General features: G+C 39.6%; 1 protein-coding gene across 2 annotated transcripts; it reads left to right on the top strand.

Annotated features, from left to right (window-relative positions):
- GNG4 (G protein subunit gamma 4) lies at positions 1 to 14,066 on the top strand. 2 transcript variants are annotated; one of them, XM_030447841.1, is made up of 3 exons: positions 1 to 118; positions 6,903 to 7,008; positions 13,821 to 14,063. In XM_030447841.1, the coding sequence occupies exons 2-3, from the start codon at positions 6,913 to 6,915 to the stop codon at positions 13,947 to 13,949; spliced, it is 225 nt and encodes a 74-aa protein (XP_030303701.1). In that variant the 5' UTR covers positions 1 to 118; positions 6,903 to 6,912; the 3' UTR covers positions 13,950 to 14,063. The 2 variants fall into 2 exon arrangements, with proteins under 2 accessions (XP_030303701.1, XP_030303702.1); XM_030447842.1 differs by lacking the exon at positions 1 to 118 and adding an exon at positions 333 to 498 and having other exon boundaries at positions 13,821 to 14,066.
- Positions 14,067 to 25,615: the final 11,549 nt, after the last annotated feature.

Raw genomic sequence — 25,615 nt, 5'->3', positions numbered from 1 at the left:
GCCCGTCAGCGCCGGCCCCGCCATGTGCCGGAGCCGGACGCGGAGCCGGACTGCCAGCAGCCGCCCTCCCCGCCTGCCTGCTGCCGCCCTTCCTGCCTGCCTGCTGCCACCCAGCACGGTGAGTGCACCAGGGGCTCCGGGTGAGACCGCACCGCTGCGCGGGAGGCGGTGCCGGAGTGGGGTGAGGCGAAGCCGGGGCGCCCATCGCCAGGCAGGGCGGCCCCGGCCAGGTCATTACCTTGGTGGGCGGGCCGGGAGCGCTGCTTCTGCGTGGGGGTTTCTCTGTCTCTGACAGCGTCCCTGGGAAAGCCGCGGCTGCCTCCGTAAACCCCGGGGCGGGCCGGGTGCTGCGCTGCCCGGCAGCCGGGTTAGTCCCGCGGGTAAACAACACCGCTGTGGAGTTACCCGGTTATCCGCAAAAGTCAGGTTTGGGCTCTGGGTTTCGTTGTTGTCGTCTTCAGGGGAGATTGTCGTCCGGAAAACCCGCCTTGACCCCAGGTACCCTTTCCCGCGGGCGGCTATGGGGGTATCTATGCCCAGCGCGGCTCTTCCTCCTCCTTCAGCTGGAGGGGAGAGGCGAGAAAGTGACTGCTTTGCCTGCTGACTGGTTCGCACTGATGGAAGAATAAAGCTTACTGCCCAGCTGCTGCTTGCGGGAATTATTAATGTGCGGTGCTGTAAACTGCTGCACAGCAAAGCGGCCGAGTAGCGCAGTGAGACAGAAAACTCGGAATAGCAACTTGAAAACCGTCTCTGTCCTGCAGATAATAAAGTGCCAAGCTTCTCAGAGGCGTTTACTCTACTTCAGATGTTGCAGTTGGGTTCAAATACGTTTTAAACAGCTTTTAAGTGGAATAATCAAACTTCCCCATGTATTTCTTTAAAAGGGTACAACTATCTTCTAAAGTGAGACGAAGAGATAAAATAGTGGGTAGGAGTCATCACTGTCTCAGAATTTCTGCATTTCTGGTGGTTTGCTGAACTGTATGGGTACTTACCTGTATGCCTGATGATAAATATATTGCATAAAAAGATTGTCCGTGTGAGACATCACGTTCATTCAGCTGTTGTTTCCTTAGATTTTTAAATGTTGAGAAGCAAGATATTTTTAGATAAAAGATCTGGGCAGAGGAGTGAGAATTTTTGTAACTTGACAGCTGGACTGGATGTAATACCTGTGTTGGCTGTTGAAGTTTGGCTGTACTACAGTTACATGATCAGCATATTTATGGAATGAAAGCTATATTCTCTCCTTATCATGAGCGATAACTTTGCCTTTAATCTGGTCACTTCTGCTTGCACTACTAAGCTTATTCGTGGTGGATGGAGTGCAAAATTGTAGTAATTTTGTTCTTCCTGCAGAAAGTGAAAGGATTCCTTAACCTCTCAGTTTATGGAATGATACCAAGTGCAGTAAATCTTGAAGTAAGAACTGAGATAGGAGGGGCAGTTCCCTATCCCTGCCCTGCAGATGAAGGGGAAATTACCTATGAAGGTTTAGATTGGATGTTGAAAAGAATTTTATCACCGAAAGTGTTATCAGATATTGGAACAGACTGCCCAGGGCAATGGTGGAGTCACCATCCCTGGAGGTTTTTAAGAGTCACGTAGACACAGTGCTCAGATATATGTCTTAGTTAAGGTTTTCTTAGTGTTAGGTTAACAGTTGGACGTGATGATCTTGAAGGTATTTTCTGACCAAGGTAATTATGTGACAGGAGATACTAACACTGATAGCTAGTGCTCTTAGTGCAGCGTTATTTCTGAGGTTTGTTTTACCTAAATAGCAACTGTAGGACTCTTTTTTTTCCTTTTAATCTTCCCCTGAAATTCCTTTCAGATGTTAGTTAGGCATCAGGCAGCTGTGAGGCTCTAAATTCTACTGTTTATGTTCTTGGATGTGGTGATCTTTCTGTAATTTGCAGATCATTCTTCAGGGAAAGTTATTGGGACTTAATAGCATGATTGGGTTCACTTTTCTATTGCACTACAAGAGCCCAGAGCAGCAGAGCTTGTGTGGAAGGTGTCCTTCAAAGTTGTGAACCTAGTATCAGACCCATCACTTTGTTGATTGTTGAAATGTAATACAGGGTAACAACTGGGTTTAGGGATTTTTAAATTTGATTCTACAGGTCACTCTTCTGATTTTTCATTTTAAAGGTTACAGTTGGAAGTGGAGGGGAAAAAATTTTGCAGAGCAGCTTTTCATCCCTGTTGCTTGTACAAATCCATACTGAAGAGCTTGAAAATTATATTTGGCTTCTATATTACTCAAATTTTCTGATTATTTTTTCTGCATTTTACCAACAACTGTTTATAAAGTTCAGTAAATATAGGTTATACTCTTTACCCCTATGCAAGGTCAAGCTATACCTGCAAATATTTACGCAGCTTCCTGGGTTATCATAAGATAAATTGGCCTTTGAAGTGCTATTAGGTACAATCTAATCTGTTTGAAAGACAAATAAAGAAAAGTTGCTCTTTATGAGCATTTTTATGAGGCCTGGAAATCGAGATCTTTGGCATGTATGAGTGAACTGCACCCAGAAAAAGGATGAAGTTCACATGAGGTTAAAGAAATCCCAAAATCCCAGAAAATTCAGCTGGGTGGGAGGCAATAGCTCTGCAGCTTTCAGGAGCAATGCTTTAGGAAACTGCTGGCTGCTCTGGTGTGCCAGTCAGCAGAAACTACTTGGCTGGCTCCTACATAATCTAGGTCCACTGGCATACATCAGTAACATGTGGACTGCACATCCTCTGGTCACTAACATAGTTACTGTAACTATGGTGATTATCAGGACCTGTGCATGTGGGTATTGATCTAACTTAATAGGGGTCTGCTGGAAAAACAACCAGGAATGAATATCAGTGAACCTAGCTGAATGATTTCTGGTTCAAGGCTTTTTGAGTCATTTAAAGGATGAGAAAAAGTCACTTTTTTGGGGGGATCAGAAGCAGCATGGTCTGCAGGTCGAGGGAGGAGATGATTCTGCCCCTTTACTTGGCTCTGGTGAGGACCCACCTGGACTACTGTGTCCAGCTCTGGAACCCTCAAGATAAGAAGGACATGGTGCTGTTGGAGAGAGTTCAGAGGATGGCCACAAAAATGACCAGGGGGCTGGAGCAGCTCTCCTGTAGTAAAGGCTGAGAGCTGGGACTGTTCAGCCTGGCTACAGGGAGACTTTCTTGTGGCCTTTCAGTAGTTAAAGGGGGCTTGCAAGGAAGATGGGGACAGACATTTTAGTGTGGCCTGGTGCAGTGGGACAAGGGGAAGTGGTTTTAAACTAAAAGGCTAGATATAAGGAAAATTTTTTTACAGTGAGGGTGTTGAAATGCTGGAACAGGTTACTCAGAGTGGTGGTAGATGCCCCATCCCTGGGAACACTGAGGATCAGGCTGGACAGGGCTGTGAGCAACCAGACCTGCTTGAACTTGTCCCTGTTCGTTGCAGGGGGGTTGGACCATTAAAGATCACTTCTAACCCAAGCTGTTCTCTGTTTCTGTGATCCTGTAGGCATCCCCTGACACAATACAAAACTCATTGTGCCATCCCAGGGGTTTAAAGGCCTCGAGAATACTTGACTGTATAAAAGGGCTCTCTTAGGAGAGAGGGTCAGAGCCATTTGTCAGTCTGCAGCCTTAGAGGAAACACTGAGAGAGATCCCACATGAGGGTGTTTGAAGGAGGAGGCTTCCTCACATTCCAAGGGATGATCATTGAGGGGGAGGGTGTGTAATAGACTCTCTTGTTATTAAAATTTCTTTTTCTTTCTCTAGAGATGTATTTCCAAGCAACAATATTATTTCATTAAAGAATATTAAGCTTAAAGTTATTAAAGAATATTACAAGTCATAAGGAAAGCAGAACCAGATCTCAGCCAAAGCTTTGTCTGCAAAGAAGACCAGTTCATTGCAGTCTAGTTTGAAAATGAGTACCATTCTCCTTGTCAACATCATTTCATATGTACCAGGGCCTTGACTGATGTGCAAATACATATTGTATTTGCAGAAAGTGAGAGAATGCAGAAGTATATTTAGCTTGGTAGGTGAAATGTGAAACAGGACAAATTAGTCTTATAAAGTTCTGAAACCAGAACTTTCTGCATGAAGAAGAGATTAGATACCTTAATGGATGCTAAGCACCTCCAGAAATACAGTAGTTAATATTTAAGTGCGTGTAAAGGCCAGTGTAGGAGCAGGATTTGGAACAGAACAAATGTTTATGCTTCACAGTATGAACAAACCTCTTATTTGGGATAAGTGGAAATTTTCTCCAGTGGCTGAAACACCTAGGGCCAGAGCTTTTCTTTTTTAATGTTCTTTTATGAAGCATCTTACTCTGGCTTTTTCTCATATTGTGAAATAGTTTACCAGAGAACATACACATTTTTTTTCCTAAATTTTCCCCCATTTACTGTTTCAGTATATAGATAGGGATATATTATGCTTGTGGCATTGTTTTGGAAACATGGTTGGAATTTTTAAAGCATTTTTGTGCTAAATAGCCTTTTCAAAACTCCATTATGCTGTTAGCTCAATTTTCTTATTCAGTAGATACTTAAAAACTATCTGGAAGTAAAAGAAACTCTTCTCACCAACTTTGCTGCAGCCTGACTGTTCAAATTGTCTCACTCTAATGTTTATAACTTTTATTAATTGAGTGAATGAATTGCCAGAAAAGCTTGAGAGATCTCGAATTCTCTGGACTGTTCATGGAATTTCAGTTGCTTAATCCATTTAATTTAAATGTATTATTCAAAATTAAATTTCTAATTTGCCTCTGGTCTTTGTCAGTGGCAAATTAAGAAATGTCTCTGACTTCATTTAGCCTTGACTTTTTTTGCTCTGTGGTCATTAGGAGCTGTGGAGATGATAACCAAATTTAAAAGATTTATCCTTGTGGGGGCATTATTTTGTAAGCAAAGGTAAATGTCTTTATTCTTATCTTAGTGGATAAGTTGAGACATAAAAGCTAGGGGGATGAGTTGGACAAAAAGTCCAGAGATGAGCTGTAGTTCAGAACCTCTTGCTCTTGTGAGTGTCTTGTAGCCATTCCTCTTGTCCACTGCAAGTCAAAACACATCTGAAAATTGTTTGGTTGTGGGCTTTTGTACTGCACATGGCATTTTTTGCAAAGCCAGTTCCTCCACATGTTTTTAATCCTGTGTCTTGTGAGGAACATGAGTTAAAAGATTGTAAACAAAGGCTAAGACCAAAAAAAAAAAAAAAAAAAAAAAAAAAAAAGCTACTGTGCTCTGACATGATTTTAGTTTGTCAGAGTGCTCACAATGGAGAAACTTGTATTCTATTCAAATGACACACACATGTACAGAAGCCCATTCTTTGTCTTGGCATATATTAAAGCTCCTGTTTTATTTGGCACAATTACTATATTTTAAAGTAGCATTTCTCTCCCCTAGCCAGGCTTACACAAGTGCTGAAAAAGACTGGTTTACTTCTTCAAATTAGTATTGACCATGATTCACCATTGTATTCCACCATCCCATTTTATTTTTTTTTTTTTACATCACAGGTTACTGATTTTAGAAAAGAGGAGAAACAAATGTCTTTGCTGGGTCTTTGAACATCTGTGTTTTGTGAACTCAGAGCAGTGAAGTTATTCCTCCATTTGCTTTGTGCTCCGGACTGTACTTCTATTGACTCTAACATGCTTCAGACATTGTATACAGAATTTTTTTCACAAGAGCATTTCCTGTATCCCTCATAATTTTCTTTTTTTATCTTATATCCCAGTGATGGGATCAAGTAAGCTAGTGAGGTTTAAGAACGAAAATTTGTGTAGTCCTAGGTGTTTACTTCTTGCCCAGAAATAAGCTGAAATTATTCATTTTGAAACAGCTGAGCCTAAAACTTTTTTGGGCAGCAATACAAAATGCCTTCCTTTGTGTGTTTGCTCTGCATCCCATCTGCTTCTCACTCCTGATTTTTGCCCAACTTTGTGTTAGTTTCTAACACTCATTGCTAAGCTTCTGGTGGCACTTGTGGTAATCCATGTAGGCAGAAGCACAGGCAAATGTTTTTGGCTGATCACAACCTCAGCAACTGATAGGTGGTAGAACAAGTCCAGAACATGTCTAGGTCTGTCTCCTGCCTTACCTTGCTTTCCATGTGGGCTTGGCTCAACTTCCAGTGACTTAAAAATAGTAACTGGTACTTGTGCAGGATAATGGTGTCAGCATGAGGTCTGCTAAAATACAGACCACTTATGGCATATACCTTTTAAGTTTATTCTAGGTTGGAATGTAGTCATCTTGACTAACCTGGTTACAGTGCTGAGGACTGCATTATAATGTGTTGAGTAACATCTCAAGCCCTTGGGGAGTAGCAATGCAAAAACCCAAACACTGACAAAGCTTAATTAGATGTCCCTTCCCAAAAGCTGCATATCTCTAAAAAATAACGCATACCTATATTGTATACTGTACTGGGTTTTAGTCATCTTTAGACATCTCTGGGGATGTGTAAGCAAAAAGTTGGAAACCACTGTATTATTTTTTCTTAATCTATTACCTATTTCTAAACTCCCTGAATTTGTAGTCAGAATTTAGACTCATTCCCTATCTTCAAATTTCTCTCTTTCTGATGCTTGGTGAGAGCAGTGTTGCATTCATTTCCATTGTGACATTTTGGAACCTGCTTTCATGCTACTAGTTGTAATTGGGGTATGGAGCTAAACTGTGTAAGGTCTGAAAATCTGTGATGAAATTTAGTGCTATTGAACATGAGAACTGAAGTAAATCATGTTTGGTTTGTATTTGTGACCTTACAGCTTGGCAGTGTAAATGTGTTTGAGGGCTGGTTAGTTTTCAGGTAACTGGCCTCTCACTAACTGCTGAATTTGCTACCTGTACTATTAAATTGTCTCAACTTTGTCTTTTCTAGGAAAAACAAAATGAAGGAACAAGTGTCAAACAGTACAGCCAGTATATTTCAAGCCAGGAAAACTGTGGAGCAATTAAAAATGGAAGCATACATGGATAGGATGAAGGTAAACTTAGGTTTATTATTTTGAATCCACTCCCTAGTTTGTGGCATATTGAAGAAAGCCTCAATCAGTGAAATAAAAACTAAGTGTTGAGCTATAAAACAATGTTCAGTTCTGTGATTTAGTTATGTACATACTGCTCAGTTCTAGTAAAGCAATTTCCAAAGCCTAGCTTCCAGTACGTATGAGTGTTTTTTATATCTGTCAAAAGTAGTGTTTTGTGAAATGTTTAAAATCATCTAGCAGATGCATAAGTGCTTTTCTTTGTCACATGTAGATAAATATAAGTGCAGAATAGGTTTCTCTGTTCTCTTTTAGAAACTGGAATAAGTCTTTAAGGTGTTTTAATTCTTTTGAATAAAAATGAGACAAGCTGAATTGCTTTGCCTTGTTTTGTTTTAGCACAGATGTTATTGAACAGAAAATATGTCTGATTACAGTGTTCAGTTATGATTCTTCACATCTGATACATGGAGATTTGGTTTTATCATTTCTCTAAATGTATGTGGATTCAATATTTTAGCTAAAGGCAGTATTAAACAGAGGTTCTCAAGATTTTTAATCTGAAAAGCCTGTAGATTATTCTTCCCTGACATTCTGCCATCAAGTAGGCTAAAATTTTTTGAATAACTCAAGTCCCTAAAAATTAGTAATGTCATAGAAACTTTTAAGAAAGCAGTGTTCATCTCTTTTGCTCTTTCACTGCTTCTGAAAATAGGGAATGATTATTTGGATCAAAAATTCGGCCTCTTCAAGTAAGAAAAGTTCAGTGATGGAAAGACCAGAAAAAGGAATGTTTTAAATAATCAGTTTTTCTGCAACCAATTGTAAATGAATGTTTACAAACTGTAACTGTAACTAAAGTGCAATCTCAGTTGGGCAGTTAAGAAATGTTTTTTCCATCCTATCCATCCATGTGCTGAAATTCTGCTTGTAGTCAGCACAAGGGTAACAGTATATAATTACAATTTTCAAATAGTATCAGATCATAAACTCCCTGATTAGAAAGACTGTAGTTTGGAAATATTAGTGCAGTTCACATGATCAGTCAGGCTTGCTTATTTGAACATACAAATTTCAGTTGTTCCATTTTGTTACAGTTTTTAGCAAGTCTGGTTAAGACCATTGACTTTGCCAAACTATTTTCCATCTTGTATAGTGTCTTGACAAATTCAGCATGTAATAGATGCCTGTTCACAGGGACAGGTATTTCTATTAGTTTCAGGAAGGGAAGGATTGCCTTTTCAGTGCCCTTGCAGTGGGGCAAGTCCCCTGATTCAGGTTTTGTTGCAGCTGCAGGAACAACAGAACTGACAAGAGGGAAGGTGTCTGTGTGCATGGCAAAGGGCTGGAAAAGTATGGCCCAGTTTGTTGGCATTTGAAATTGTTGGTACTTAGTAGATTGTTTTAAACTTGCTTTTATGAAATCAGTGGTAACTTTCTCATAGCACATAATTAGCTCAGTTATGCAGATAGCTTCATTAGTTGGATGTATAATGTTCTTAATTACATATGTAAGAAAGGCATAGGTTCTTTTTACAGTTTAATTAAAAAGAACAGTTATTAGCAAATGTGGCAGACCTAAAAAACAGCTTGAAAGTGCACTAATTTCTCAGTTCAAAACAGCTTGGGAGCAAAAAAGCACCAAAGAAAATCTGATATATTTCAGTATTCTTGGGTTTCCTGTGCTAACATAAACAAGTACTATTTGCAAAATGTTTGTGTCTTGATTTCTGGAATTTCTTTGAACATGTATGTGAGGGATTGTGTGAAGAGTTTGATTTGCTTTTTATTCACTTAAAATCTGTTGTACCTTTTAATCTTGGAACAGTTATGTGTTTGCTTCAGAATAGCCAAATTTTACCAATAGTAAAAAAAAAACAAGAACAAAAAATCAAGACTTTCCAATAGTTTCCACAGGAGATTGTGATTTCTTAGATCATAACTGTAAAGGCAGAGAAATGAACTTACATTCTTTATTTTCACTGGTGTTTTGTGTCTGCTTAAAGTATTTAGACATTTATCAAAATATCAGTGCTTTCCAAATAGTTCTGTAAAACACTTTGTTCTTCCATGCACAGTAGCTGCTGTAACCAGCAACAATTGGATCTGCTCAATTAAAATCTTGTGGTTAGAATTATGTTGGTAGTTGCCCATTCCCCACTGTGAACTGATTTAAAAAATTAAGTCCTGTAACCAGTCAGAGCAGCAAGCAGTGCTTCGAGGTTCCACTAAGACAGCTCAATGTTGAGGTGTGAAAGAATCAAGCCTTCATAGAGGATGAAGCTGTTGGTGTATTGATTGGTAGTGGGAAGGAGTATTACAGTTGTTGGACTTTTGTAAACTGTGAGAATGCCCGAGGATTGTACCTTACTTCCCTGCTGGAGGAACAGATAGAATTACAGAGCAGTAGGCAGAAAGCAGGAGGTGCAGATTCCAAGCTGGGACACATCAAATCAGATGAACAGTGGTCTCCTGACTGGTAGAATAATGTGTCTTCCAAAGATGTGAGCAGTAAATAAAGCAAAGATAATATTGCTGCTTTATCACAGTTGTCCCCAGAATAAAGCACTATTTAATCTCTTTGAGAGCAGAGAAGAAAAGAGTGCTCTGAAAATTAAGAATCTTGATGTATTGGTTATTATTCAATTTTCTTTTTTCCTTAAGAAGGTAGAAAATATTCCTAACTGGTTCTGATTAGTGTTGGAAGATAAGCAGTAGGATTGACAATAAATGTGTGTGAATCTCTTTGTTTTAGATGTAAAGGATAAGCAGAGTGGGTGTTGTAGCATGGATGGTAATTAGTCCCAATCCATGACAAGACAGATGACATCCTAATTGCAGCATTTTGTCCTGTCATTGAAGCTTATAATTATTAGTGCAGCTATCAGGATTATGTTCTAACTTTGGCTGGTTTTATTACCTTTGTGATTTTGAAATATAATGGTAAAATTCCACAGTCCTTCTGAGAGTATTCTTTACAGCATCGTTGTTGAGTGGTTTAGGTTTTTTTTTTAATCTTTTGGTTGTTTGACAGCATGCTACGTTTTTCACTTCACAGGATAAAAATAATAGCATGAAATATGAGATTGATGTGATACTTATGTACTCCATCCCTTCTCTCTATGCATTTAAAAGATTTTTAAAAACTAAATGTTAACTTGGTATTAGAATTCATCAATCAAACTGGAGTCTGATTTTCTTTTTCTTTAGCCACTGCTACAATATGTATAAATTACTTTGAACCTGCAGACCAAGCTGTAATGCTTAGAACTGAAATGATAAATGTGTTATCTTCATTTGAATATTCAAATTACATATATTTATTTTAATCCTTGGTAAATACTATTCTGAAACTGTCCAGCACCATTGAGCTGCAAACAAACCTGAAGGTGAGTAAAAACTGTGACAGTGTGGCCTTCATTTATCTTCTCTATCAACACAACCAGGATGATCAGCAGTGTTATTTTGTGCAGTAATGGACTCCAGGACTGGCCATTAGGCAACCAACCTCTGCATGCTGGCATCTGCTGGAGCAGCCAGCTCTGCTGTAGCCTTAATGTGATGCTCAATGCAGAGGTCTTCCACTGCTGTAGTTCTGAATAATAACATGGAGCAGGAAACTTGCTGGAGGCAACATTGTATTTTGCTTTTTTTTTTTTTTTTTTTTTTTTTTTTGGCCACAGTTCTGCCTTTGCCAACAGTGCTCACAGCCACAGGGACCGATGTTTTCCTTGCTCCCACAATGTCATCAGCTCCCTTAGTTCCCTTTAGTAAATGGTCAGCATTCCACTGGGCAAGCCACTCCAGTTTAGGTGAGGAAATAGCTGTAGTTCAGTTGTATAACCACTCTAATCCAATGGGAGGTTTTCTCCTCCCCAAACCTTTTTGGTTTTTTAAAGGATTGAAAAGACATGGCCTAGTACAGCTTTAGTTTGTGACAGAGTGCTGAAATGTGATCATGTTCCTTTGATCCTTTTTCTAAGTTTGTTTTCTACTAAATCATACCATTCACTATGGTTTGTCTAAAAGCAACTTATTTTTTGATTTAAACACTGTGATGTAGAAAAAACATCTCTGCTCTGCTTCCATAGCATTCCTACCAGCATTAGAGGACAAGATAGACTGAAAAATTTATGTTGTGCTTTCACTAGTGAAAATCCTTTTTATTGTTATATAAAGTCAAAGCACAATAAAATGTGGAGAAACAGTTGCAAAATGATAGTACTGGGATTATTCCTTCTAAGAATGGTGATTGAAATTGTACTTCACTTCTAGCAAACAAGAAGCAATATACTCAGGCTGATGTTGCTTATCCATACATGGAACAAAAAAGTTCTGGGAAAGTCAGTGTGTTGAAGTCCATTGTTGGTTCTTTGCTCCTGTAGAATCAGTCTACTTAAAAAGATTGTTGGTGTCATGAATAAAGTAATTTATTCATGAGCTTAATAGTTGAAGATTAAATGTGCTGGATATCTTTTAACAGACTCTGTCTGTGGGACTCTGAGAATTAGACTAGTTCTCTGTTAGGATTTCTGGCAGTAACATTTATTATAACATAGCACTGAAAATGTCATTGAGCTTTTTCTGGGCACCTGTGGCTCTGAGTTTTACTTGTTCTTATTGAATGCAAGAGTTCAGGACCAGCTAATAAATTAATTAAAGCACAGAACTGCCTTAATTTGAGGCACACAGCTGAGCTTGAAGGACAATAGAAAATGAAAATGTGTGTATGTTAAATAATTAAGAATGTACTGGTGATTGTCCTTACTTGGAAATACTCCTGAAAAATGCTTGTCTGTGGTGGCACACTCCTCCTAACATTTTAGAAACATGGTAACCTTCTCTGCAGTGAATGCACTCCAGACTTGTTTCTACTTTGCTGAGGTATAGCATAGGTCATTTGCAAAGCAAAGTATTTTTTCTTTCTTATCATCTTTTTGGGACTTGATAGGAATTTCATACTCTGTCTACATTGTGTCATTCTTTGAAAAATCTGCTTTTTAAAAATTCCCTAGTACATTTAAAAGAAAATTAGAAATATGATAGGATTCTTAAGTTTTGTTTGTTCATTACAGCTCTATGTCTCTGTTCTAGACAGTGCTCTCACACCCCAAGCCTCATTCTGATGTCATTGCTTAGCAAATAGTTAATTGAAGTATGTCTGAAAATAATTACTTATTTGTTTGCACATGTAAATCTGTCATTTTCGGCACAGTTTTGTCTGTCTGGCGTCCTTTTTGAGAAGCACTGGTCCATCTGAATATCTCTGATTTTTTTTCAGTGGTTACAGGGCTTTGTGTTAGCCCAGCAATCTGCTGTTCCCATGTAGTGTCCCTACCCACCCTTTTGTCCTACAGGCCAAAAGCAAACTGGTTTTAAGCCACCTAAACACCCTTACTTCCTCTGCTAGGAGAATAATCTGTGCTGGGATGCCAACCATGGTAACTTTATGGATTTAAGCATTCTACAGAGGCATGTATATTTAAAAAAATAAAATGTCAGTTATTTTCTTCCAGACATTAATTTAAATTTCATGTGAATCCTGATCCAGCACTCATTTATTTCATGTCTCTGACCTGCAGCCTACTACAGGACCAACTCATGCCAAAGCAAGCAGGGTGTGGGGAAGCTAAAGCAACAGTGGTGACACACCTGCTAGAAAAATACCAGAAATCAGATTTAGTTTTCCTCTTCACTATAATAGTGTAAACATGTTGACCTCAGTGTTTCACTTAAGCTGTCATGGTGCTCAGAGAAAGAACTTTTTTGTAAGGACTTCCTGTATCATTTTCTCAACTGTATTATAATATTGAAAAAACAATTATTAAACACAGCACAGAGATACAGAAAGAAGTAAATAACTTGCTAACTGAGCAGAACACAAATATTTGGTATATACCTTCCAAATTCTTGAAAAGATAAATGAGTCACAGTGGCCTAATGTCACCAGTATTCTTATGGCCCACAGCTACAAAGGTGACAAGGTTTCAGCTACAGTAAATAGCTTAATATTTCATTTTTCATTTAATGCAAAATATCTTGTATGCCAACACTTACATTTCTGTAGGACTTTTCAGTAAGCATACACAAATGTTCTGGATTTGGAGACTTTAGAATTGTTCATTTTAGAAATGTAAAAATATTAAGATAAAAAATATTAAGGTAATGCTCAAGTTTAAATTATTGCTATGAATAAAGTAGTATTTGTAATAACTTACTAAGCAAAAGATTTTAGTCTGACTTGATTGAAAAGAGCAATATTTATCTTAAATGAGACTTGATCACACATGGTAATCAAGTTTTGCTCCCCATTTACTATTTCTTTTTAATCCCATCATCATATGCCTAAGGAACTTTTTGATTTTTTGTTTGTTTGGCATCCAGAGGAGCAAAAGGTAGAGAAAGTGTTTGTGGAAAATGTTAAAACCAATGACTGGGAGTGAGAGTTGAAGCAGGTGGACTTTGCGGAAACACACACTTCAAGGAGAATCCATATGAATTGTGGGCCCTTAGCATATACATGTTTTGGTGATTATATGTGCTCCTGACCTTCCTGCTGATGGAGAAGAACAGCTGAACATGAATAATAATAAGTTGATACCATGTCATGTTACTATATTAGATAAAATATATGTAAGGATTACTAGACCTAGTAAGAGCCAATTCATAGTTGTGGTCCCTAGTAACTTAAAGGATAAACCAATCAGCTCCTGTGATGGCCTCCATTATTTTATGTTCTATAAAGAATATTTATACAGTGCTGGTTGGTTCAGAACTAAGTGTTACAGTAGTTCTCTCCTCTCTTCTCTTAGGTATCCAAGGCTGCAGCAGATTTATTGGCATATTGTGACGCTCATATTGCAGAAGATCCCCTTATTATTCCAGTGCCTGCATCTGAAAATCCCTTTAGGGAGAAGAAACTCTTTTGTACTATCCTTTGAATCAGTTTGCAATTAAAAATGTCTTCTGCTAAATTTGGTGTCAGTGTTGCATGCTTTTTAGTTTTTGCATTGTTTATTTCTGCAAATGTCAATACTTAGCCTATAACTACAAATTTTTTCAAGGCTGTGCATTTTCTTCTAAGCAAAAGAAAAGCTAAAAAACTCAAAAGCAATCCTTATCTTTCAGACCAAGGTACAAGTTTAATTTTGGTTCTTCTTTAAAACTCCTCTGGTCTTAATGAGAGTACAGTATCAAGTTGTAGATATCTTTGCCAGTCATAGATTTGTCTGAGACCTAAGTGAGTCATACCAATCCTTGAAGCTATTTTTAACAATCTTATTTTCTTTGGAAGGTGAATTTAATTAATTTACCTTTACAAATGCCAAAAGAGAAGTGTGACCTTCCCTTAAGTAGTACTATTTAGGGAAAAAATCCCAGTGATTTGTGAGGTTTGGAACAATTGGTCTTATACAGTAGGTGGTGTTTGTAAATATGTTCTGTGAACCCTGTAATAAACCTGACTACAAAAAACAGCCTTAGTAAAGCAACACTGTATCTACAAGTAAAATGAAGATGTATAGTTACACACTATGACTGCATCAATAAAACTGTAGAAAACCATGGCTGCTTGTATCTTATTTTGAATGATAATGATTTAAATTATTTTAGAAAGTAAACTGAATTGATATATACCAGCTGTCTTTGAGGGTCTTAATGAAGCATCTAAATCTGACCTGATCAGTTCAGGGAGGAGGATTTAAATTTTCTAAGCAGCTCTCTACATGTTTTTGCCCATGAGGGTAAGATTTCTTGGGGATGGAGAGTAATGGTAGTAAGTGGATGTTATTCTAGAACCTGCAGGGAGATGCTGTGCCATTGACAGCCACTAAATTTGTGTATTTTGAAGCCACAAATCAGTGATGAGGGAAGTTACCAGCAAGTAATTTATGGAGGTGCTGAGAGGTTTTTGTTTAGACTTTGTTTACAGGGCAGTAAGAGGAAAAAGAATGGAATATGGAATATGATTGATCTTTCTTCTTCAGAAAGTAAAATTGCCCTCAAAAAAGACATGTGGTGGAAACAAGCATTACATTATGAGCTTTTTTTCTTTTTCCTTAATTATTCTCCTTAAAAAACAGCAAAAAGACCAAACCAACCAAAATCCATGAAAACTCCTCTCTGACCTGCTATGTTATTTGAGTTCCCTCACTGCAGCACTTTGTCTGTGCAGTGTGTCACTAAACTAGAAATGTCACTCCTTGAAACGCCTGTTAAGTCAGCCTCTCACCTAGGAAAGGAGACAGTTTTGTTGGAGAACTGCACTGCAGGCTTCCTCCACACAAACCTGTCTTCCAAGAACAACTTGAGTACCTTGAGGCAATTACCAGCTGAGGACCTGAGGGCTTCAGGATGTACTTAAGGGCTGAACTGAGATACTAAGAAAGGGCAGATTGGTGAACAAAGTCACTTGTGTTCAGCCCAAAGTGCACATAGCTGCTTCAGCTTGTTTTTAGCAGTTTCCATCAGTGTTTGTTGTACTGTTTTGTTCAGTGGATATACAGGATGTCTGCACTGGACAGGTTTTGTTTTCTTTGTGAGCCAGCTTGGATAATGTGCTGCAGCCAACTGCATCCAGCTGGTGGTCCAGGCATGTGGGCCAGGTGGGGTACCTGGTGCCATGTGTCTGTGTGGGACAGGTGGCTTTGGGCTGTGGGTCTGCTGCAGGTCAGCTCCTTCACCACATCTGCCTAACGAGACCTCTGTGTTCATTTACTTTTTGTAACATTATTGTAAAAAAGCCAATATTGCTTCCAGCCAACAGGCTTCTGGGATGTCTTTCATTTGAAGGTTTGGGGTTTAATTTGGCAGCTGAAGCAGTAGTCTAGCAGGTATAGAGGTGCTTCACAGTATCTGTTCTGAAAAGCATTCAAATGTCTTGCCTAGATCTTGGCCAGGTTCATCCTGTTTTACAGTTTTCAGCTTAAGATTCCCATTCCTAACTTTTAACAAGAGGATTTCTTAATGCGTGGGTAGTTCAGCTTTATTTTGGGAGGTAGAGAAATAGCCTTCAGCTAACTGAGTAGCTGTGTTATTGACAGTGAAATAAAAATGGCTTTCTGAAAATATTTGTTAAGAAGGAGCAACAAAATGCTTAATAAGGTTCTTTAGGGAATCCTTCCTACGCAGCTCGTGATTTGGTAACTGCTCCCATCACCATGGCAACGTTTTCATTTGTCCTTCCGCATCTATGGTTTTAGCTGGAACAGCAAGGGAAGGGAATATAGGGCTTACAGCTTTATTCTCAAAGGCTTTGTACCAACTTGCATTCGTGGCTCATCATTAACATTCCCCTCTAAAATAACAAAATTGGCACAGCTTATTACAGTGTGGCAAGCAGCTTGCTTTCTGTTTCCAATTAGTGTCAGCATCTGAGGTCCTGAGACTGAAACATCTGACAGGAGTTCTGAGCATCACAAGTTACAGGAGCTGCATTTATAAAAAGCCAGCATTACCAGTCAGAAGAGGGGAATGGCATTGTTTTGAACCTAAGGGTTTTCTCCAGAAAACAATGGAATAACACAAAATGTGTATTTATTTTAGCAGATGTCTATAATGTATCTGTAGAGGTTAAGCTGTGAGTGTAACTCCTTAGTGGAAAACAGGACAGCTTTCCCTTATATCATAGGATCATGAAGGCTGGAAAAGACCTGCAAGATCATTGAGTCCAACCAACCATAATCCAGCTACCACAACCACTGAAATATCCTTGGGCCTTATTTACCTTGAATATACTTGAATGAATATCCTACTGGCAAATGGCCCTCTGAAGCTGGAGGGGAGAAATAGGAGGGTGAGGGAAGACCTGTAGGAGCAGCAGTGCAAAATAATTGTAACAGTTTTGGATCATATATGCCTTTTTTCAAGAAATGAGTCAAAATATTGATTTTCTGAAGATAACAGCATCTGCTTTTTGTGGGGGTTTTGTTGTTTGTTTTTTGTTGTTGTTGTTTTTTGTTTGGTTTGGGCTTTTTTGGTTTTTTTATGCCAGCTTGATCCACAAATCAACATTTAAAAGAAGGTCCATTCCTCCAACCCCTCCAAACCAAAAGTCTTCATCATGATATTTTTTTGTTGTTGCTTCCACATTCGAGGTGGTTTAGAAAATCTGCAACTGATAATTTTTATTCTCAAACATCTTGCCTCAAACTCCACTCAACAATATCTGAAAATTCTTAGACATTATTCTAAAAATAAATGGATATTATATCATGAAGAGTAGCATGTTTTTTTTTTAAAAGCCCTTCAGAATGTGGCTTTGTCTTCCAATGAGGTTTCCTTTAGGCTGAAGCAGTGAGTTTTCATTTTCATCAAACTGCCTGATTTAATTCCCACTAACTTCAATGAGAACAAGACCAGGCCCATTGCCCTCCTAGTGTTGTACTCTTCTCTCCCTCCCTTTTATTTCAGATGCCATTAATCTTGTCATTTTTTATTCCAGGCCCAGAAAAATATTGCACGCTCCGTGCTAGCAGTGTGAGTTGGAGCTGTCATCTCATGGAATGAGAACTTTGGAACAGAAGTTGGATTCAAGGAGTTTTTGACAGATTATTAGCAATCCTTTCTTCATATCCCAGTGCTTGCTGTGCTGATGAAATGAGACTTCCCAATAGGGGATTGATGGTAAATTATCATGTATCAGTAATGGGTTTGGGTCTGGCTGTTTTGCATTCCTAAGGTTAATAATCTTCTTGTCCTACCTTGAATTTAAGACATTATAATTTCAATACTAAAAACTATTTCTCTCCCTCCTATTATGTACCAAATCCCCTTCTTAGCTTCCTACCCCATGTATTAAATTAGGAGCAGGGTGCTTGGCTGACACTGATTGGTAAGATTTTTAAGCTAGCCTAAAGAAAATTATGGAGGGAAGTTTAAGTTAAGATATTCTAGGTCACACAACAGATTAAAATAAAAGCAAACTTTGCTGTCAGTGACACAAAGGTAGACACAGGAGGTGTTGACAGCTCATTCTGAAGGATGTTGCAACAAAGCATGTGGAAGGGGCTAATTTGGGCTCTTCTTTTGTATTGATTTACAATGGCACCAGCTCCAGCAAAAGGAAAGAATGCTGTAAGAACAGTCTGTAAAGGTGCACATTACAGCCTGGGAACTTATTACAGCAGCTGTTTATCCAGTTGGATTTCTGATATCAAAGGAGTAACAAAAGATGTACCTTAGGAGGACCTGGTAATAAGAGTTTTTCCTGTCTCTTCATTGTACAGGGGTAAAAAGTTTCTATAATTGCATAATTCTAGGAAATACCATAGTTATGGCTCTCCTATGGGGTTGCATCAGAATTTGGATTTGTTTCTTCAAGGAAACTAAAGAAAACTTGGAGGGAGGAGTAGTTCCTAAGAAACAGAGGTTTTTTATGCTGAAAGCTAGTAATACTTAAAAGTCACTGGGCTGACTTCAATAGTACTGCAATGTGTGAAAAATAGTGGGGGGAATTACCAGAAGAAGGGCTCTAAAAAAAGACACAGGCACCTGCATATTTAATCTTTAGGGAGAATATTTAGAATAAATATTATATATTTGCATCTAATTGAATTCAGCTTTATAACACTATTAAATTAAATACAGCCATAAATACCAGAACTGGTATGGGAATAACTTTTCTAGATCTTAGAGGAAGATGTGTGTCTGAGTTTGTCAGGAACATTTACACCATTCACACTTGTGAACAAGCAAAACGAGCAGCTTTACCCTAAAACAGGGTCATTTCTTTCCCGGATTTCTATTACAAGTAGAAGTTGCACAGGATCGTCTATTACTGCCACCTACTGATGAAGTGATAAACAGCCGATTAAAACAAAAAAATACCAACAGCAAGTAGGTGTGACCTCAAAGGGGGATTTTACATTCATGCACATGCTCTCGGAAATGAAGCACCAGCACTTGTGTTTTCCTGGTCTGCACCCAGCAAGGTGGTGCCTGGCACTGGGGTAGTGCTGGGTGTTGGGTCAACCACAGGAAAAGCCAAAGTCAAATATTGGGTTCATTAGGTCATGTGTCTAGCTAAAATAAGCTGTGGAAGTCTTTGGGTGCTGGAGTTGTGAATTCCCTTCTTGGATTTTGTGTTGCAGTTTCACCTGTAGCTCGGGTCCTTATTCCTCATTCCTGCCACCCTGCCAGCTGTCCCACCACTGCTACCAGGTCCTCTTCAGGCAGGTGGTGTGACTGCAAAGGGCACCAGGGCCTGGTTCATCTGTTTGCCTTCCTCCTTACAGAACCACTCAACAGCTTTCTTGGGATGTGCCATTCTTTCACATTCAAACTCCGCTCCCAGCTGCTGGGGTTTTACCTCATGCTGGGATTTTTTTTTCCCCCCAGTGTTTGGATCCTAGGGTAAATTCTTCCTCATATGCCACAGTGGAAGTGTACCACAGAACAGAACTGAGGCCACTGCTCACAGAACATACTCTAGGCATGGTGTAAGAATGTGTTTTAAAAGACTACCCATTCCACCAAATGTTACTGCTGCATAGCCTCTCACTGTACCCCATGCTGTTGTGCCTTGGAAATTTAGGCTGTGTGCTTTCACCATTCTTTCTCTCATGAGCTCTAAAGAGATGCACAGGTGAAAGGAAAAACTGTTCTGTCAACTTTGTATTTAGAAAAAAGAATCATTGTGGCTTTTTAAAAACTTCCAGTAGCAGTGACTTTAAAGAACTTTACAGCATAATAGCCCTTCTCTGGCAAGTAGGGTTCACATGACTCGGCTGTAAAATTATCCTTAACTTTCTTGTTGCAAAGTCTGTTCAGTACCATGATTCTCATACTGCTTCTTGTCTGAGAGGTTTCCCCCTGGAGAGCAGCCCAGCTTTTATCCTCCTCTTTAGAACACAACACACAGCTTTCCAATTTATATATCTACAGTGCTTATATGAATATGTTAGTCATGTCCTTAAAAGATCAAGTGAAAAAACTTCAGATGCTAAGATTCTCATGAAAAAATACCCCAACAGAAACTTTGAGAATATTTCAGATAATAGCCTCTTTGAGGTCTTTCTCACTCAGCTCATGTTTTGTTCTGGGAGTTTGCTTCAGACTTTGGAAAGTCACTATGGAGAGCAACTATAAAATATTTATTAATGAGAAATCAGAAGGCCATAAAAGTGATTATATTTCTCTACAGTTCTGCCCATACCAGCCAAACAAATGCTTGCAACAACGGTGTGAACACATTTGAGGATATTTAAACAGAATCCAGATAAATACCAAAAAATTACATTAAAAGACCATTGAGGAAGATAAGCACTCATTTAAGAAATGTCAGAGTTAAATTTCCTTATGCATCTTCCATTTGCTTCTCTCATTTGTATGCACTGCTGTTGAGCTTGCCATTGCAGATATTCCCACAAGGCACAGTGTAGGCACTGCTCAGCTAATGAGTAGTTACTCGATACTGTCTTGGTGCTTTTATTCATGGTGTAGCCCTGGGCCTGATTTACTCACAAATTCCTGCTCTCACTGTAGAGCTATTCCCGGATGAGCTTTGCTGGGTTGCTCATCATGGGCTGCTTCACAAAGTATCCTGCAAGGATGTGAGTGGAACTGCTCCCATACTGGAGTGGGAAGCTGAACAGAATGGCTGAGATTGTCAGTATCTGCTGCTTCAGAGCACTTTGCTCTTTCAACATCTCATGCAATGTTCCCATTTGCTCAAGATTCAGTCAGGAATCCTCATCGCTACAAACTGGAGTCACTTTTGCAAGTCAAACACCCACAAACTAAAGGGAAGTAAGCAATGGGAAGTGTTTAATTACATGATTTTCCCATTATCGTGCAGAGGCAATGACAGAACCCATTTCTCCAGCACACCAATGACCCTCAGCCTTGTAACACTATTTCACAAATGCAGCAGCTGCCTGGTGCATTCTCCAGAAGAGCATGTCCATCCTAAACCAGAGTAAGCACCATGAAAGAAAAACATCATCATGTAATTTTTTTTAATGAAACACAGCCTGAATATTATCTATCAAATGACAGATTATAATGAAAAGATAAATAACATCTAACCAATCTGCTGTGTAATTCCCTCAACAGCTTAACTCTCCGCCAGGCATGTGATTGAAAAGCCTGTTTGCTGTTGTAGGTCTCAGTAGGGCTTCCTATGAACCTTCTTCTCTTCTGCACCTGTGGCCTGAAATCTTTGTTAAAAATAGCTGTGTATTAGCTCCACGTGAAGTAGGTAACCCCACCACCTGGCTGCACCTGATTTTTGGATTTTTGGTGGTGTTCCACATGTCTGCAAGACATTCCCTCTTCTCTCTCTGAGCTGTGCCTGTCAAGACTTAGCTGCTACCTTGGAGATGGTTTCAAGTCCACTTCTGTTTTTGGTTGTCATGTCAAATGACATGCCAGAGTCAACCAAGACTGTGAAGTATTTGGATAACTGTGTTGTCCTGCAAGGCAGTTTTCTGTGGTAGTTATCAACTCTTGTGCAGATCAGGCTGGGTCTGATTTAAAAAACCCAAACAACTCAGCAACCCCTCCTTTTCAGAAGATGACAAGGATATTCTAATTTTCCCTGTTCTAGAATAAGGAATGGTGACTTGGTCATCCACCAGGCTGCTCATGTGGCCACTGTGTGAGATGACATGAAACATGCTTTTCCCTAAAAGAAAGTGAGTTGAGGAAGGTTGTGTTACCTGAAAATGATGTCAGAGATGTTTTGGTTGCTATGTTCTTGCAATCCCAGTGAAAGAAACCCCCTTGGACCTCAGTGTAAACTGTGGCTTCTGCCACAAGTCAGAACCATGTGCCAAAACTGGTAAAACTTCTGCACAGAATACACGAGGGAAAAAGAGTGAGTTACAACACTGTTCTGCTGACCTACTTCAGCAAAACTTAAAGCCACTGTTCCAAATGGCTGTGAGGATGCAAAAACCACACTAAAAACCCCAAAACCTAACAAAGTAACAGAGAAGTAATTTTAGACAAAACAAGTATATATTTTTTAATTAATTTCCCTAAGTTTTCATAAACTATGAAATTATTTTAGCTGAAACTTAACAGACTTTTGGAACAGTTCATTGTAACTGTAACCCTCAGCAGCCCAAAGAGCTAAAGCATGGAAGAGCTTCACTGATCCCCATTCTTCAACTGGGGAGATCTGAGCAAAACAACAAACAAAAAGTGCAATTTATGAACCCCTGTAGTGCTCAAGGCTCAGAGCTTCTTGCATATCACAGCTACAGGCTATCATCAACTGGTATGAAGGGGCTGCAAGATTAAGTTCCATTGCAACCATGCCCTGAAGCATTTAACCACTGTGATGGAGTCAAATCAATGAGGTTTCTCTAAAGGAAATATTGCTTCCTTGACCTTCTCAGTGCTTTCAGTCTCTTCATAAAAGAGAACACAGGAGTAGAATTGGTAGTTGTGCCATACCCAGATTGTCTCCCTTAAGACACCATTAAGGGAAGATAGCCATGGGCAAAATCTTGTTTGATTCAGTGCACAAATGAGCACAGACCTCACACCACACCAGCTGTGGGCTGCCCGCTGCCCAAAGCTTTCTAACAGTGTCTCTTTTTGTCCCTGTCCACCACAATCCCTAGAGCTGGCTGGTCACGTGCCATTGCCTTTTCCTTGCTGCTGCTAATGACATTAGCTGGCAGGTCTGTCAGCCAGACAGCTTGTTTTCCAGAGATATTTTTTGCAGGATTCCTTTGTCTGTCCTCAGGAGACCCCAGTGATGCTGATGGCATTAATAGCCCAAGGGGAGGAGGAGCCTGCATCTGCACTCCATCAGATCAGAAAGCTGAAAAGGGAAGCAGGGAGAAATCTCCCCTGTTTGAGGAAAGAAAGAAAATCTATTTATTCTTAAGAGCCTAAGGAAGGTAAAACAAGGACTGGTAATTCCTCAATACAGACAGAATCCATTTAGGTTATGAACACTGGGAAAAAATCAGCCCCACTGTTGGGGTACAAATTTGCAAGCCTTTAAACTCTAACATCCTTTGTATTGTAGTATATTTTAATGTTTTCTCTTTAATAACTGAAGGCACAAATTATTTTGTGACATATAATGTAATAGTATCACAGCAAGGTCTGGGGAAAGTCAAGCCCCAGGTCCCCAGAACAGAGTCTCCCACCAGTCCTTCAGCTTTCAGATGCAGCACACAAAGATCAATAAAACACAGAAGGCCCTGGGGACAATCTCTGCTAAAACACATGCAGCTCTGCCCTGCTTCTTGCTTTTTTTATCTGCTGCTGGTGTCCTAAATAAATCCCAGTCACCCACTCGGGGCCATAATTAGGAGAACAAACATTTAAAAAATGGAATGCTATGGACTGGCCAGTGTGGTACATAACCACTGCTCTGGTATCCATCTGGACCTGATGTCTCCTCCATGTCAGACAGGGGATGCTTATCCAGAGGCATTATACAAATTTAACAGAAGCATCATAAATTTGCAAGGAGCACAGAGACTAAAATTTCTGTTTCTTCTGTCTCCAGTTCTTGGTCCCAACATGTTGTGCCTGTACTGTGCCAGATGTATCACCTGAGTCTGTAATAATAGAAGAGTAAAACTGTTCGGGACATTTGCTGTCTTCCAGGAAAGTAATTTGATGTTAGATAGAAGTTATATCCCAGATCCTTTTCTCTTTTCATAGTATATATATAAAAATTATTCTTAAATCTCTGGAAAAAATATTTTTATACAGGACAAGACTTTTCAGTGTGCCTAAAACTCTGCAGCATGTCCATGTTTAGACACTCCAATATTGGCTTGCTTCCCCAAAATATTAGTCCTCACAAAAGCCCTCAAGAATGCAAAATGAAACTTTTTTATAGGAATTCGAATGTCTGATCACCCTCTCAGTAAAGAAATTCTTTCTAATCTCCAACCTAAACCTCCCCTGGCACAACTTGAGACTGTGCCCTCTTGTCCTGCAGAAAGTCGCCTGGGAAAAGAGCCCAACCTCCCCCTGGCTCCAACCTCCTTTCAGGGAGTTGTAGAGAGTGATGAGGTCTCCCCTGATCCTCCTCTTCTCCAGGCTGAACAGCCCCAGCTCTCTCAGCCTCTCCTCATAGGGTCTGTGCTCGAGTCCCTTCACCAGCCTGGTTGCCCTCCTTTGGACCTGCTCCAGCACCTCAATCTCCTTCCTGAGCTGAGGGGCCCAGAACTGGACACAGGACTCAAGCTGTGGCCTCACCAGGGCTAAGCACAGGGGCAGAATCCCTTCCCTGGACCTGCTGAATCACTTCCTTGGACCTGCTGATCTTCTTGCATCTTCTACGGAAGATGAAGTTGGGGAGGTTAGGTTTAAACTTTGGCTTTAAAAATCTTGCAGAGAGTATGATAGAAAATGGAGTAGGAAAGGCCAGTACTCTACAACTAAACTGTATTTTTAATCATTTCCTGCATGGCTAACAAAACTGCATATATATATATTGCTCTTTTGTCCAGGATACACTGTTCTGTAATGTGGAGAATAAAAGTAGGAACCCCTGTTTTGTACATCATGTATTCCTCTATTCCTGAGCACAGTAAGTATATCACTCAGTGGAAAACAAGATATTAAGGAATTGGATGCTCTGTTTTGTCTGCAAGGAGGTAAAAAATCCCCATCAGTTCACCCAGCCTAGGGAGAGAACCTTACATATTGACTACAAGGAATACAGGCATCACAGAATATTAGCAGTTGGAGCAATTTTTATTTCTGCATCTGACCCTGCTGCAAGGAAAGTCAAATGTAAACAGTGATTCATAACAATAGCATCTTTGTGTAAACACTTTTCCAAGCAATATTGTTTGCTGACAACTCTGCACTCAATTGCATATTAAATATGTTTGCAAACAGATTAAGTCAATGTATTTCAAAAACTTCTTTCCTTTTGCTGTTTAAACCAGAAATATAAGGGTTAAAGTCATCGGTTTTCCTCCTCTCTCTCCAGCTGATATAAAATGAATCTTAATTAAGCTGTTTGAAAGGATTTTGAGCATATTCCAAACACTCTTTATGGCTTAGAGATTTTCAAAACCAGATTTTAGTCTTTTTTCCCTAAAACTCAATCCTTTCTTTCAATTATACTTCATACCTATCAGGTTTTTTTGCTAAATGATGTGTTTCTGATGGAATACCATCAGCAAGCATTCATTTAAACCTTACAGCCACTACACTAAACTTCCAGTTTATGCATCATCTTCTGAGAAGCCTCTGTCTTTATATCCACATCACTTTTCTCAGGTAGGTTCACCCTACAGGAGCCCAGGAAACATTTATTTTTGTTATCTGTCTTCAGAGGGACCAGAGACAAGTAACTTTCTCAAGGTGCCAATAATCTTATGCTCTTCTCCATCCAACTTTATCCAGCAGGATGTTCTGCACCCAGCTGCCCTCCTGGCAGGTCAGTGGCTGCAAGTGGTGGCTGTAGGTGGGATGCAGACTTGAGTTGGGATTATTAACACCTCCTAATGTACTTCTGTAAGGACAAGAATCACTTCTTGGCCATGACCCAGTGGCAGTTAAGGACACTTTGATTGTCTCAAGTCCCCCTTGGAATTTCAGCCAAGTATCCTGTTCCTCGACGGAGTGAAATAACTCCAGAAACACTTCGCAATGCCATTGCAGTTCTTGGCCAAAGAGC

This window comes from Calypte anna, chromosome 3, assembly GCF_003957555.1.
Source record: "Calypte anna isolate BGI_N300 chromosome 3, bCalAnn1_v1.p, whole genome shotgun sequence".
NCBI lineage: Eukaryota > Metazoa > Chordata > Aves > Apodiformes > Trochilidae > Calypte > Calypte anna.
The sequence above is the reverse complement of the archived record's forward strand: the minus strand, read 5'-3'. Positions and strand labels throughout refer to the sequence as shown.

Bases quoted from the DNA above. Each gene is read 5' to 3' on its own strand.
- GNG4 (XM_030447842.1), top strand. From the start codon at position 6,913: ATGAAGGAACAAGTGTCAAACAGTACAGCCAGTATATTTCAAGCCAGG. The intron at 7,009-13,820 runs GTAAACTTAGGT...CTCTTCTCTTAG, and splicing joins CATACATGGATAGGATGAAG to GTATCCAAGGCTGCAGCAGA.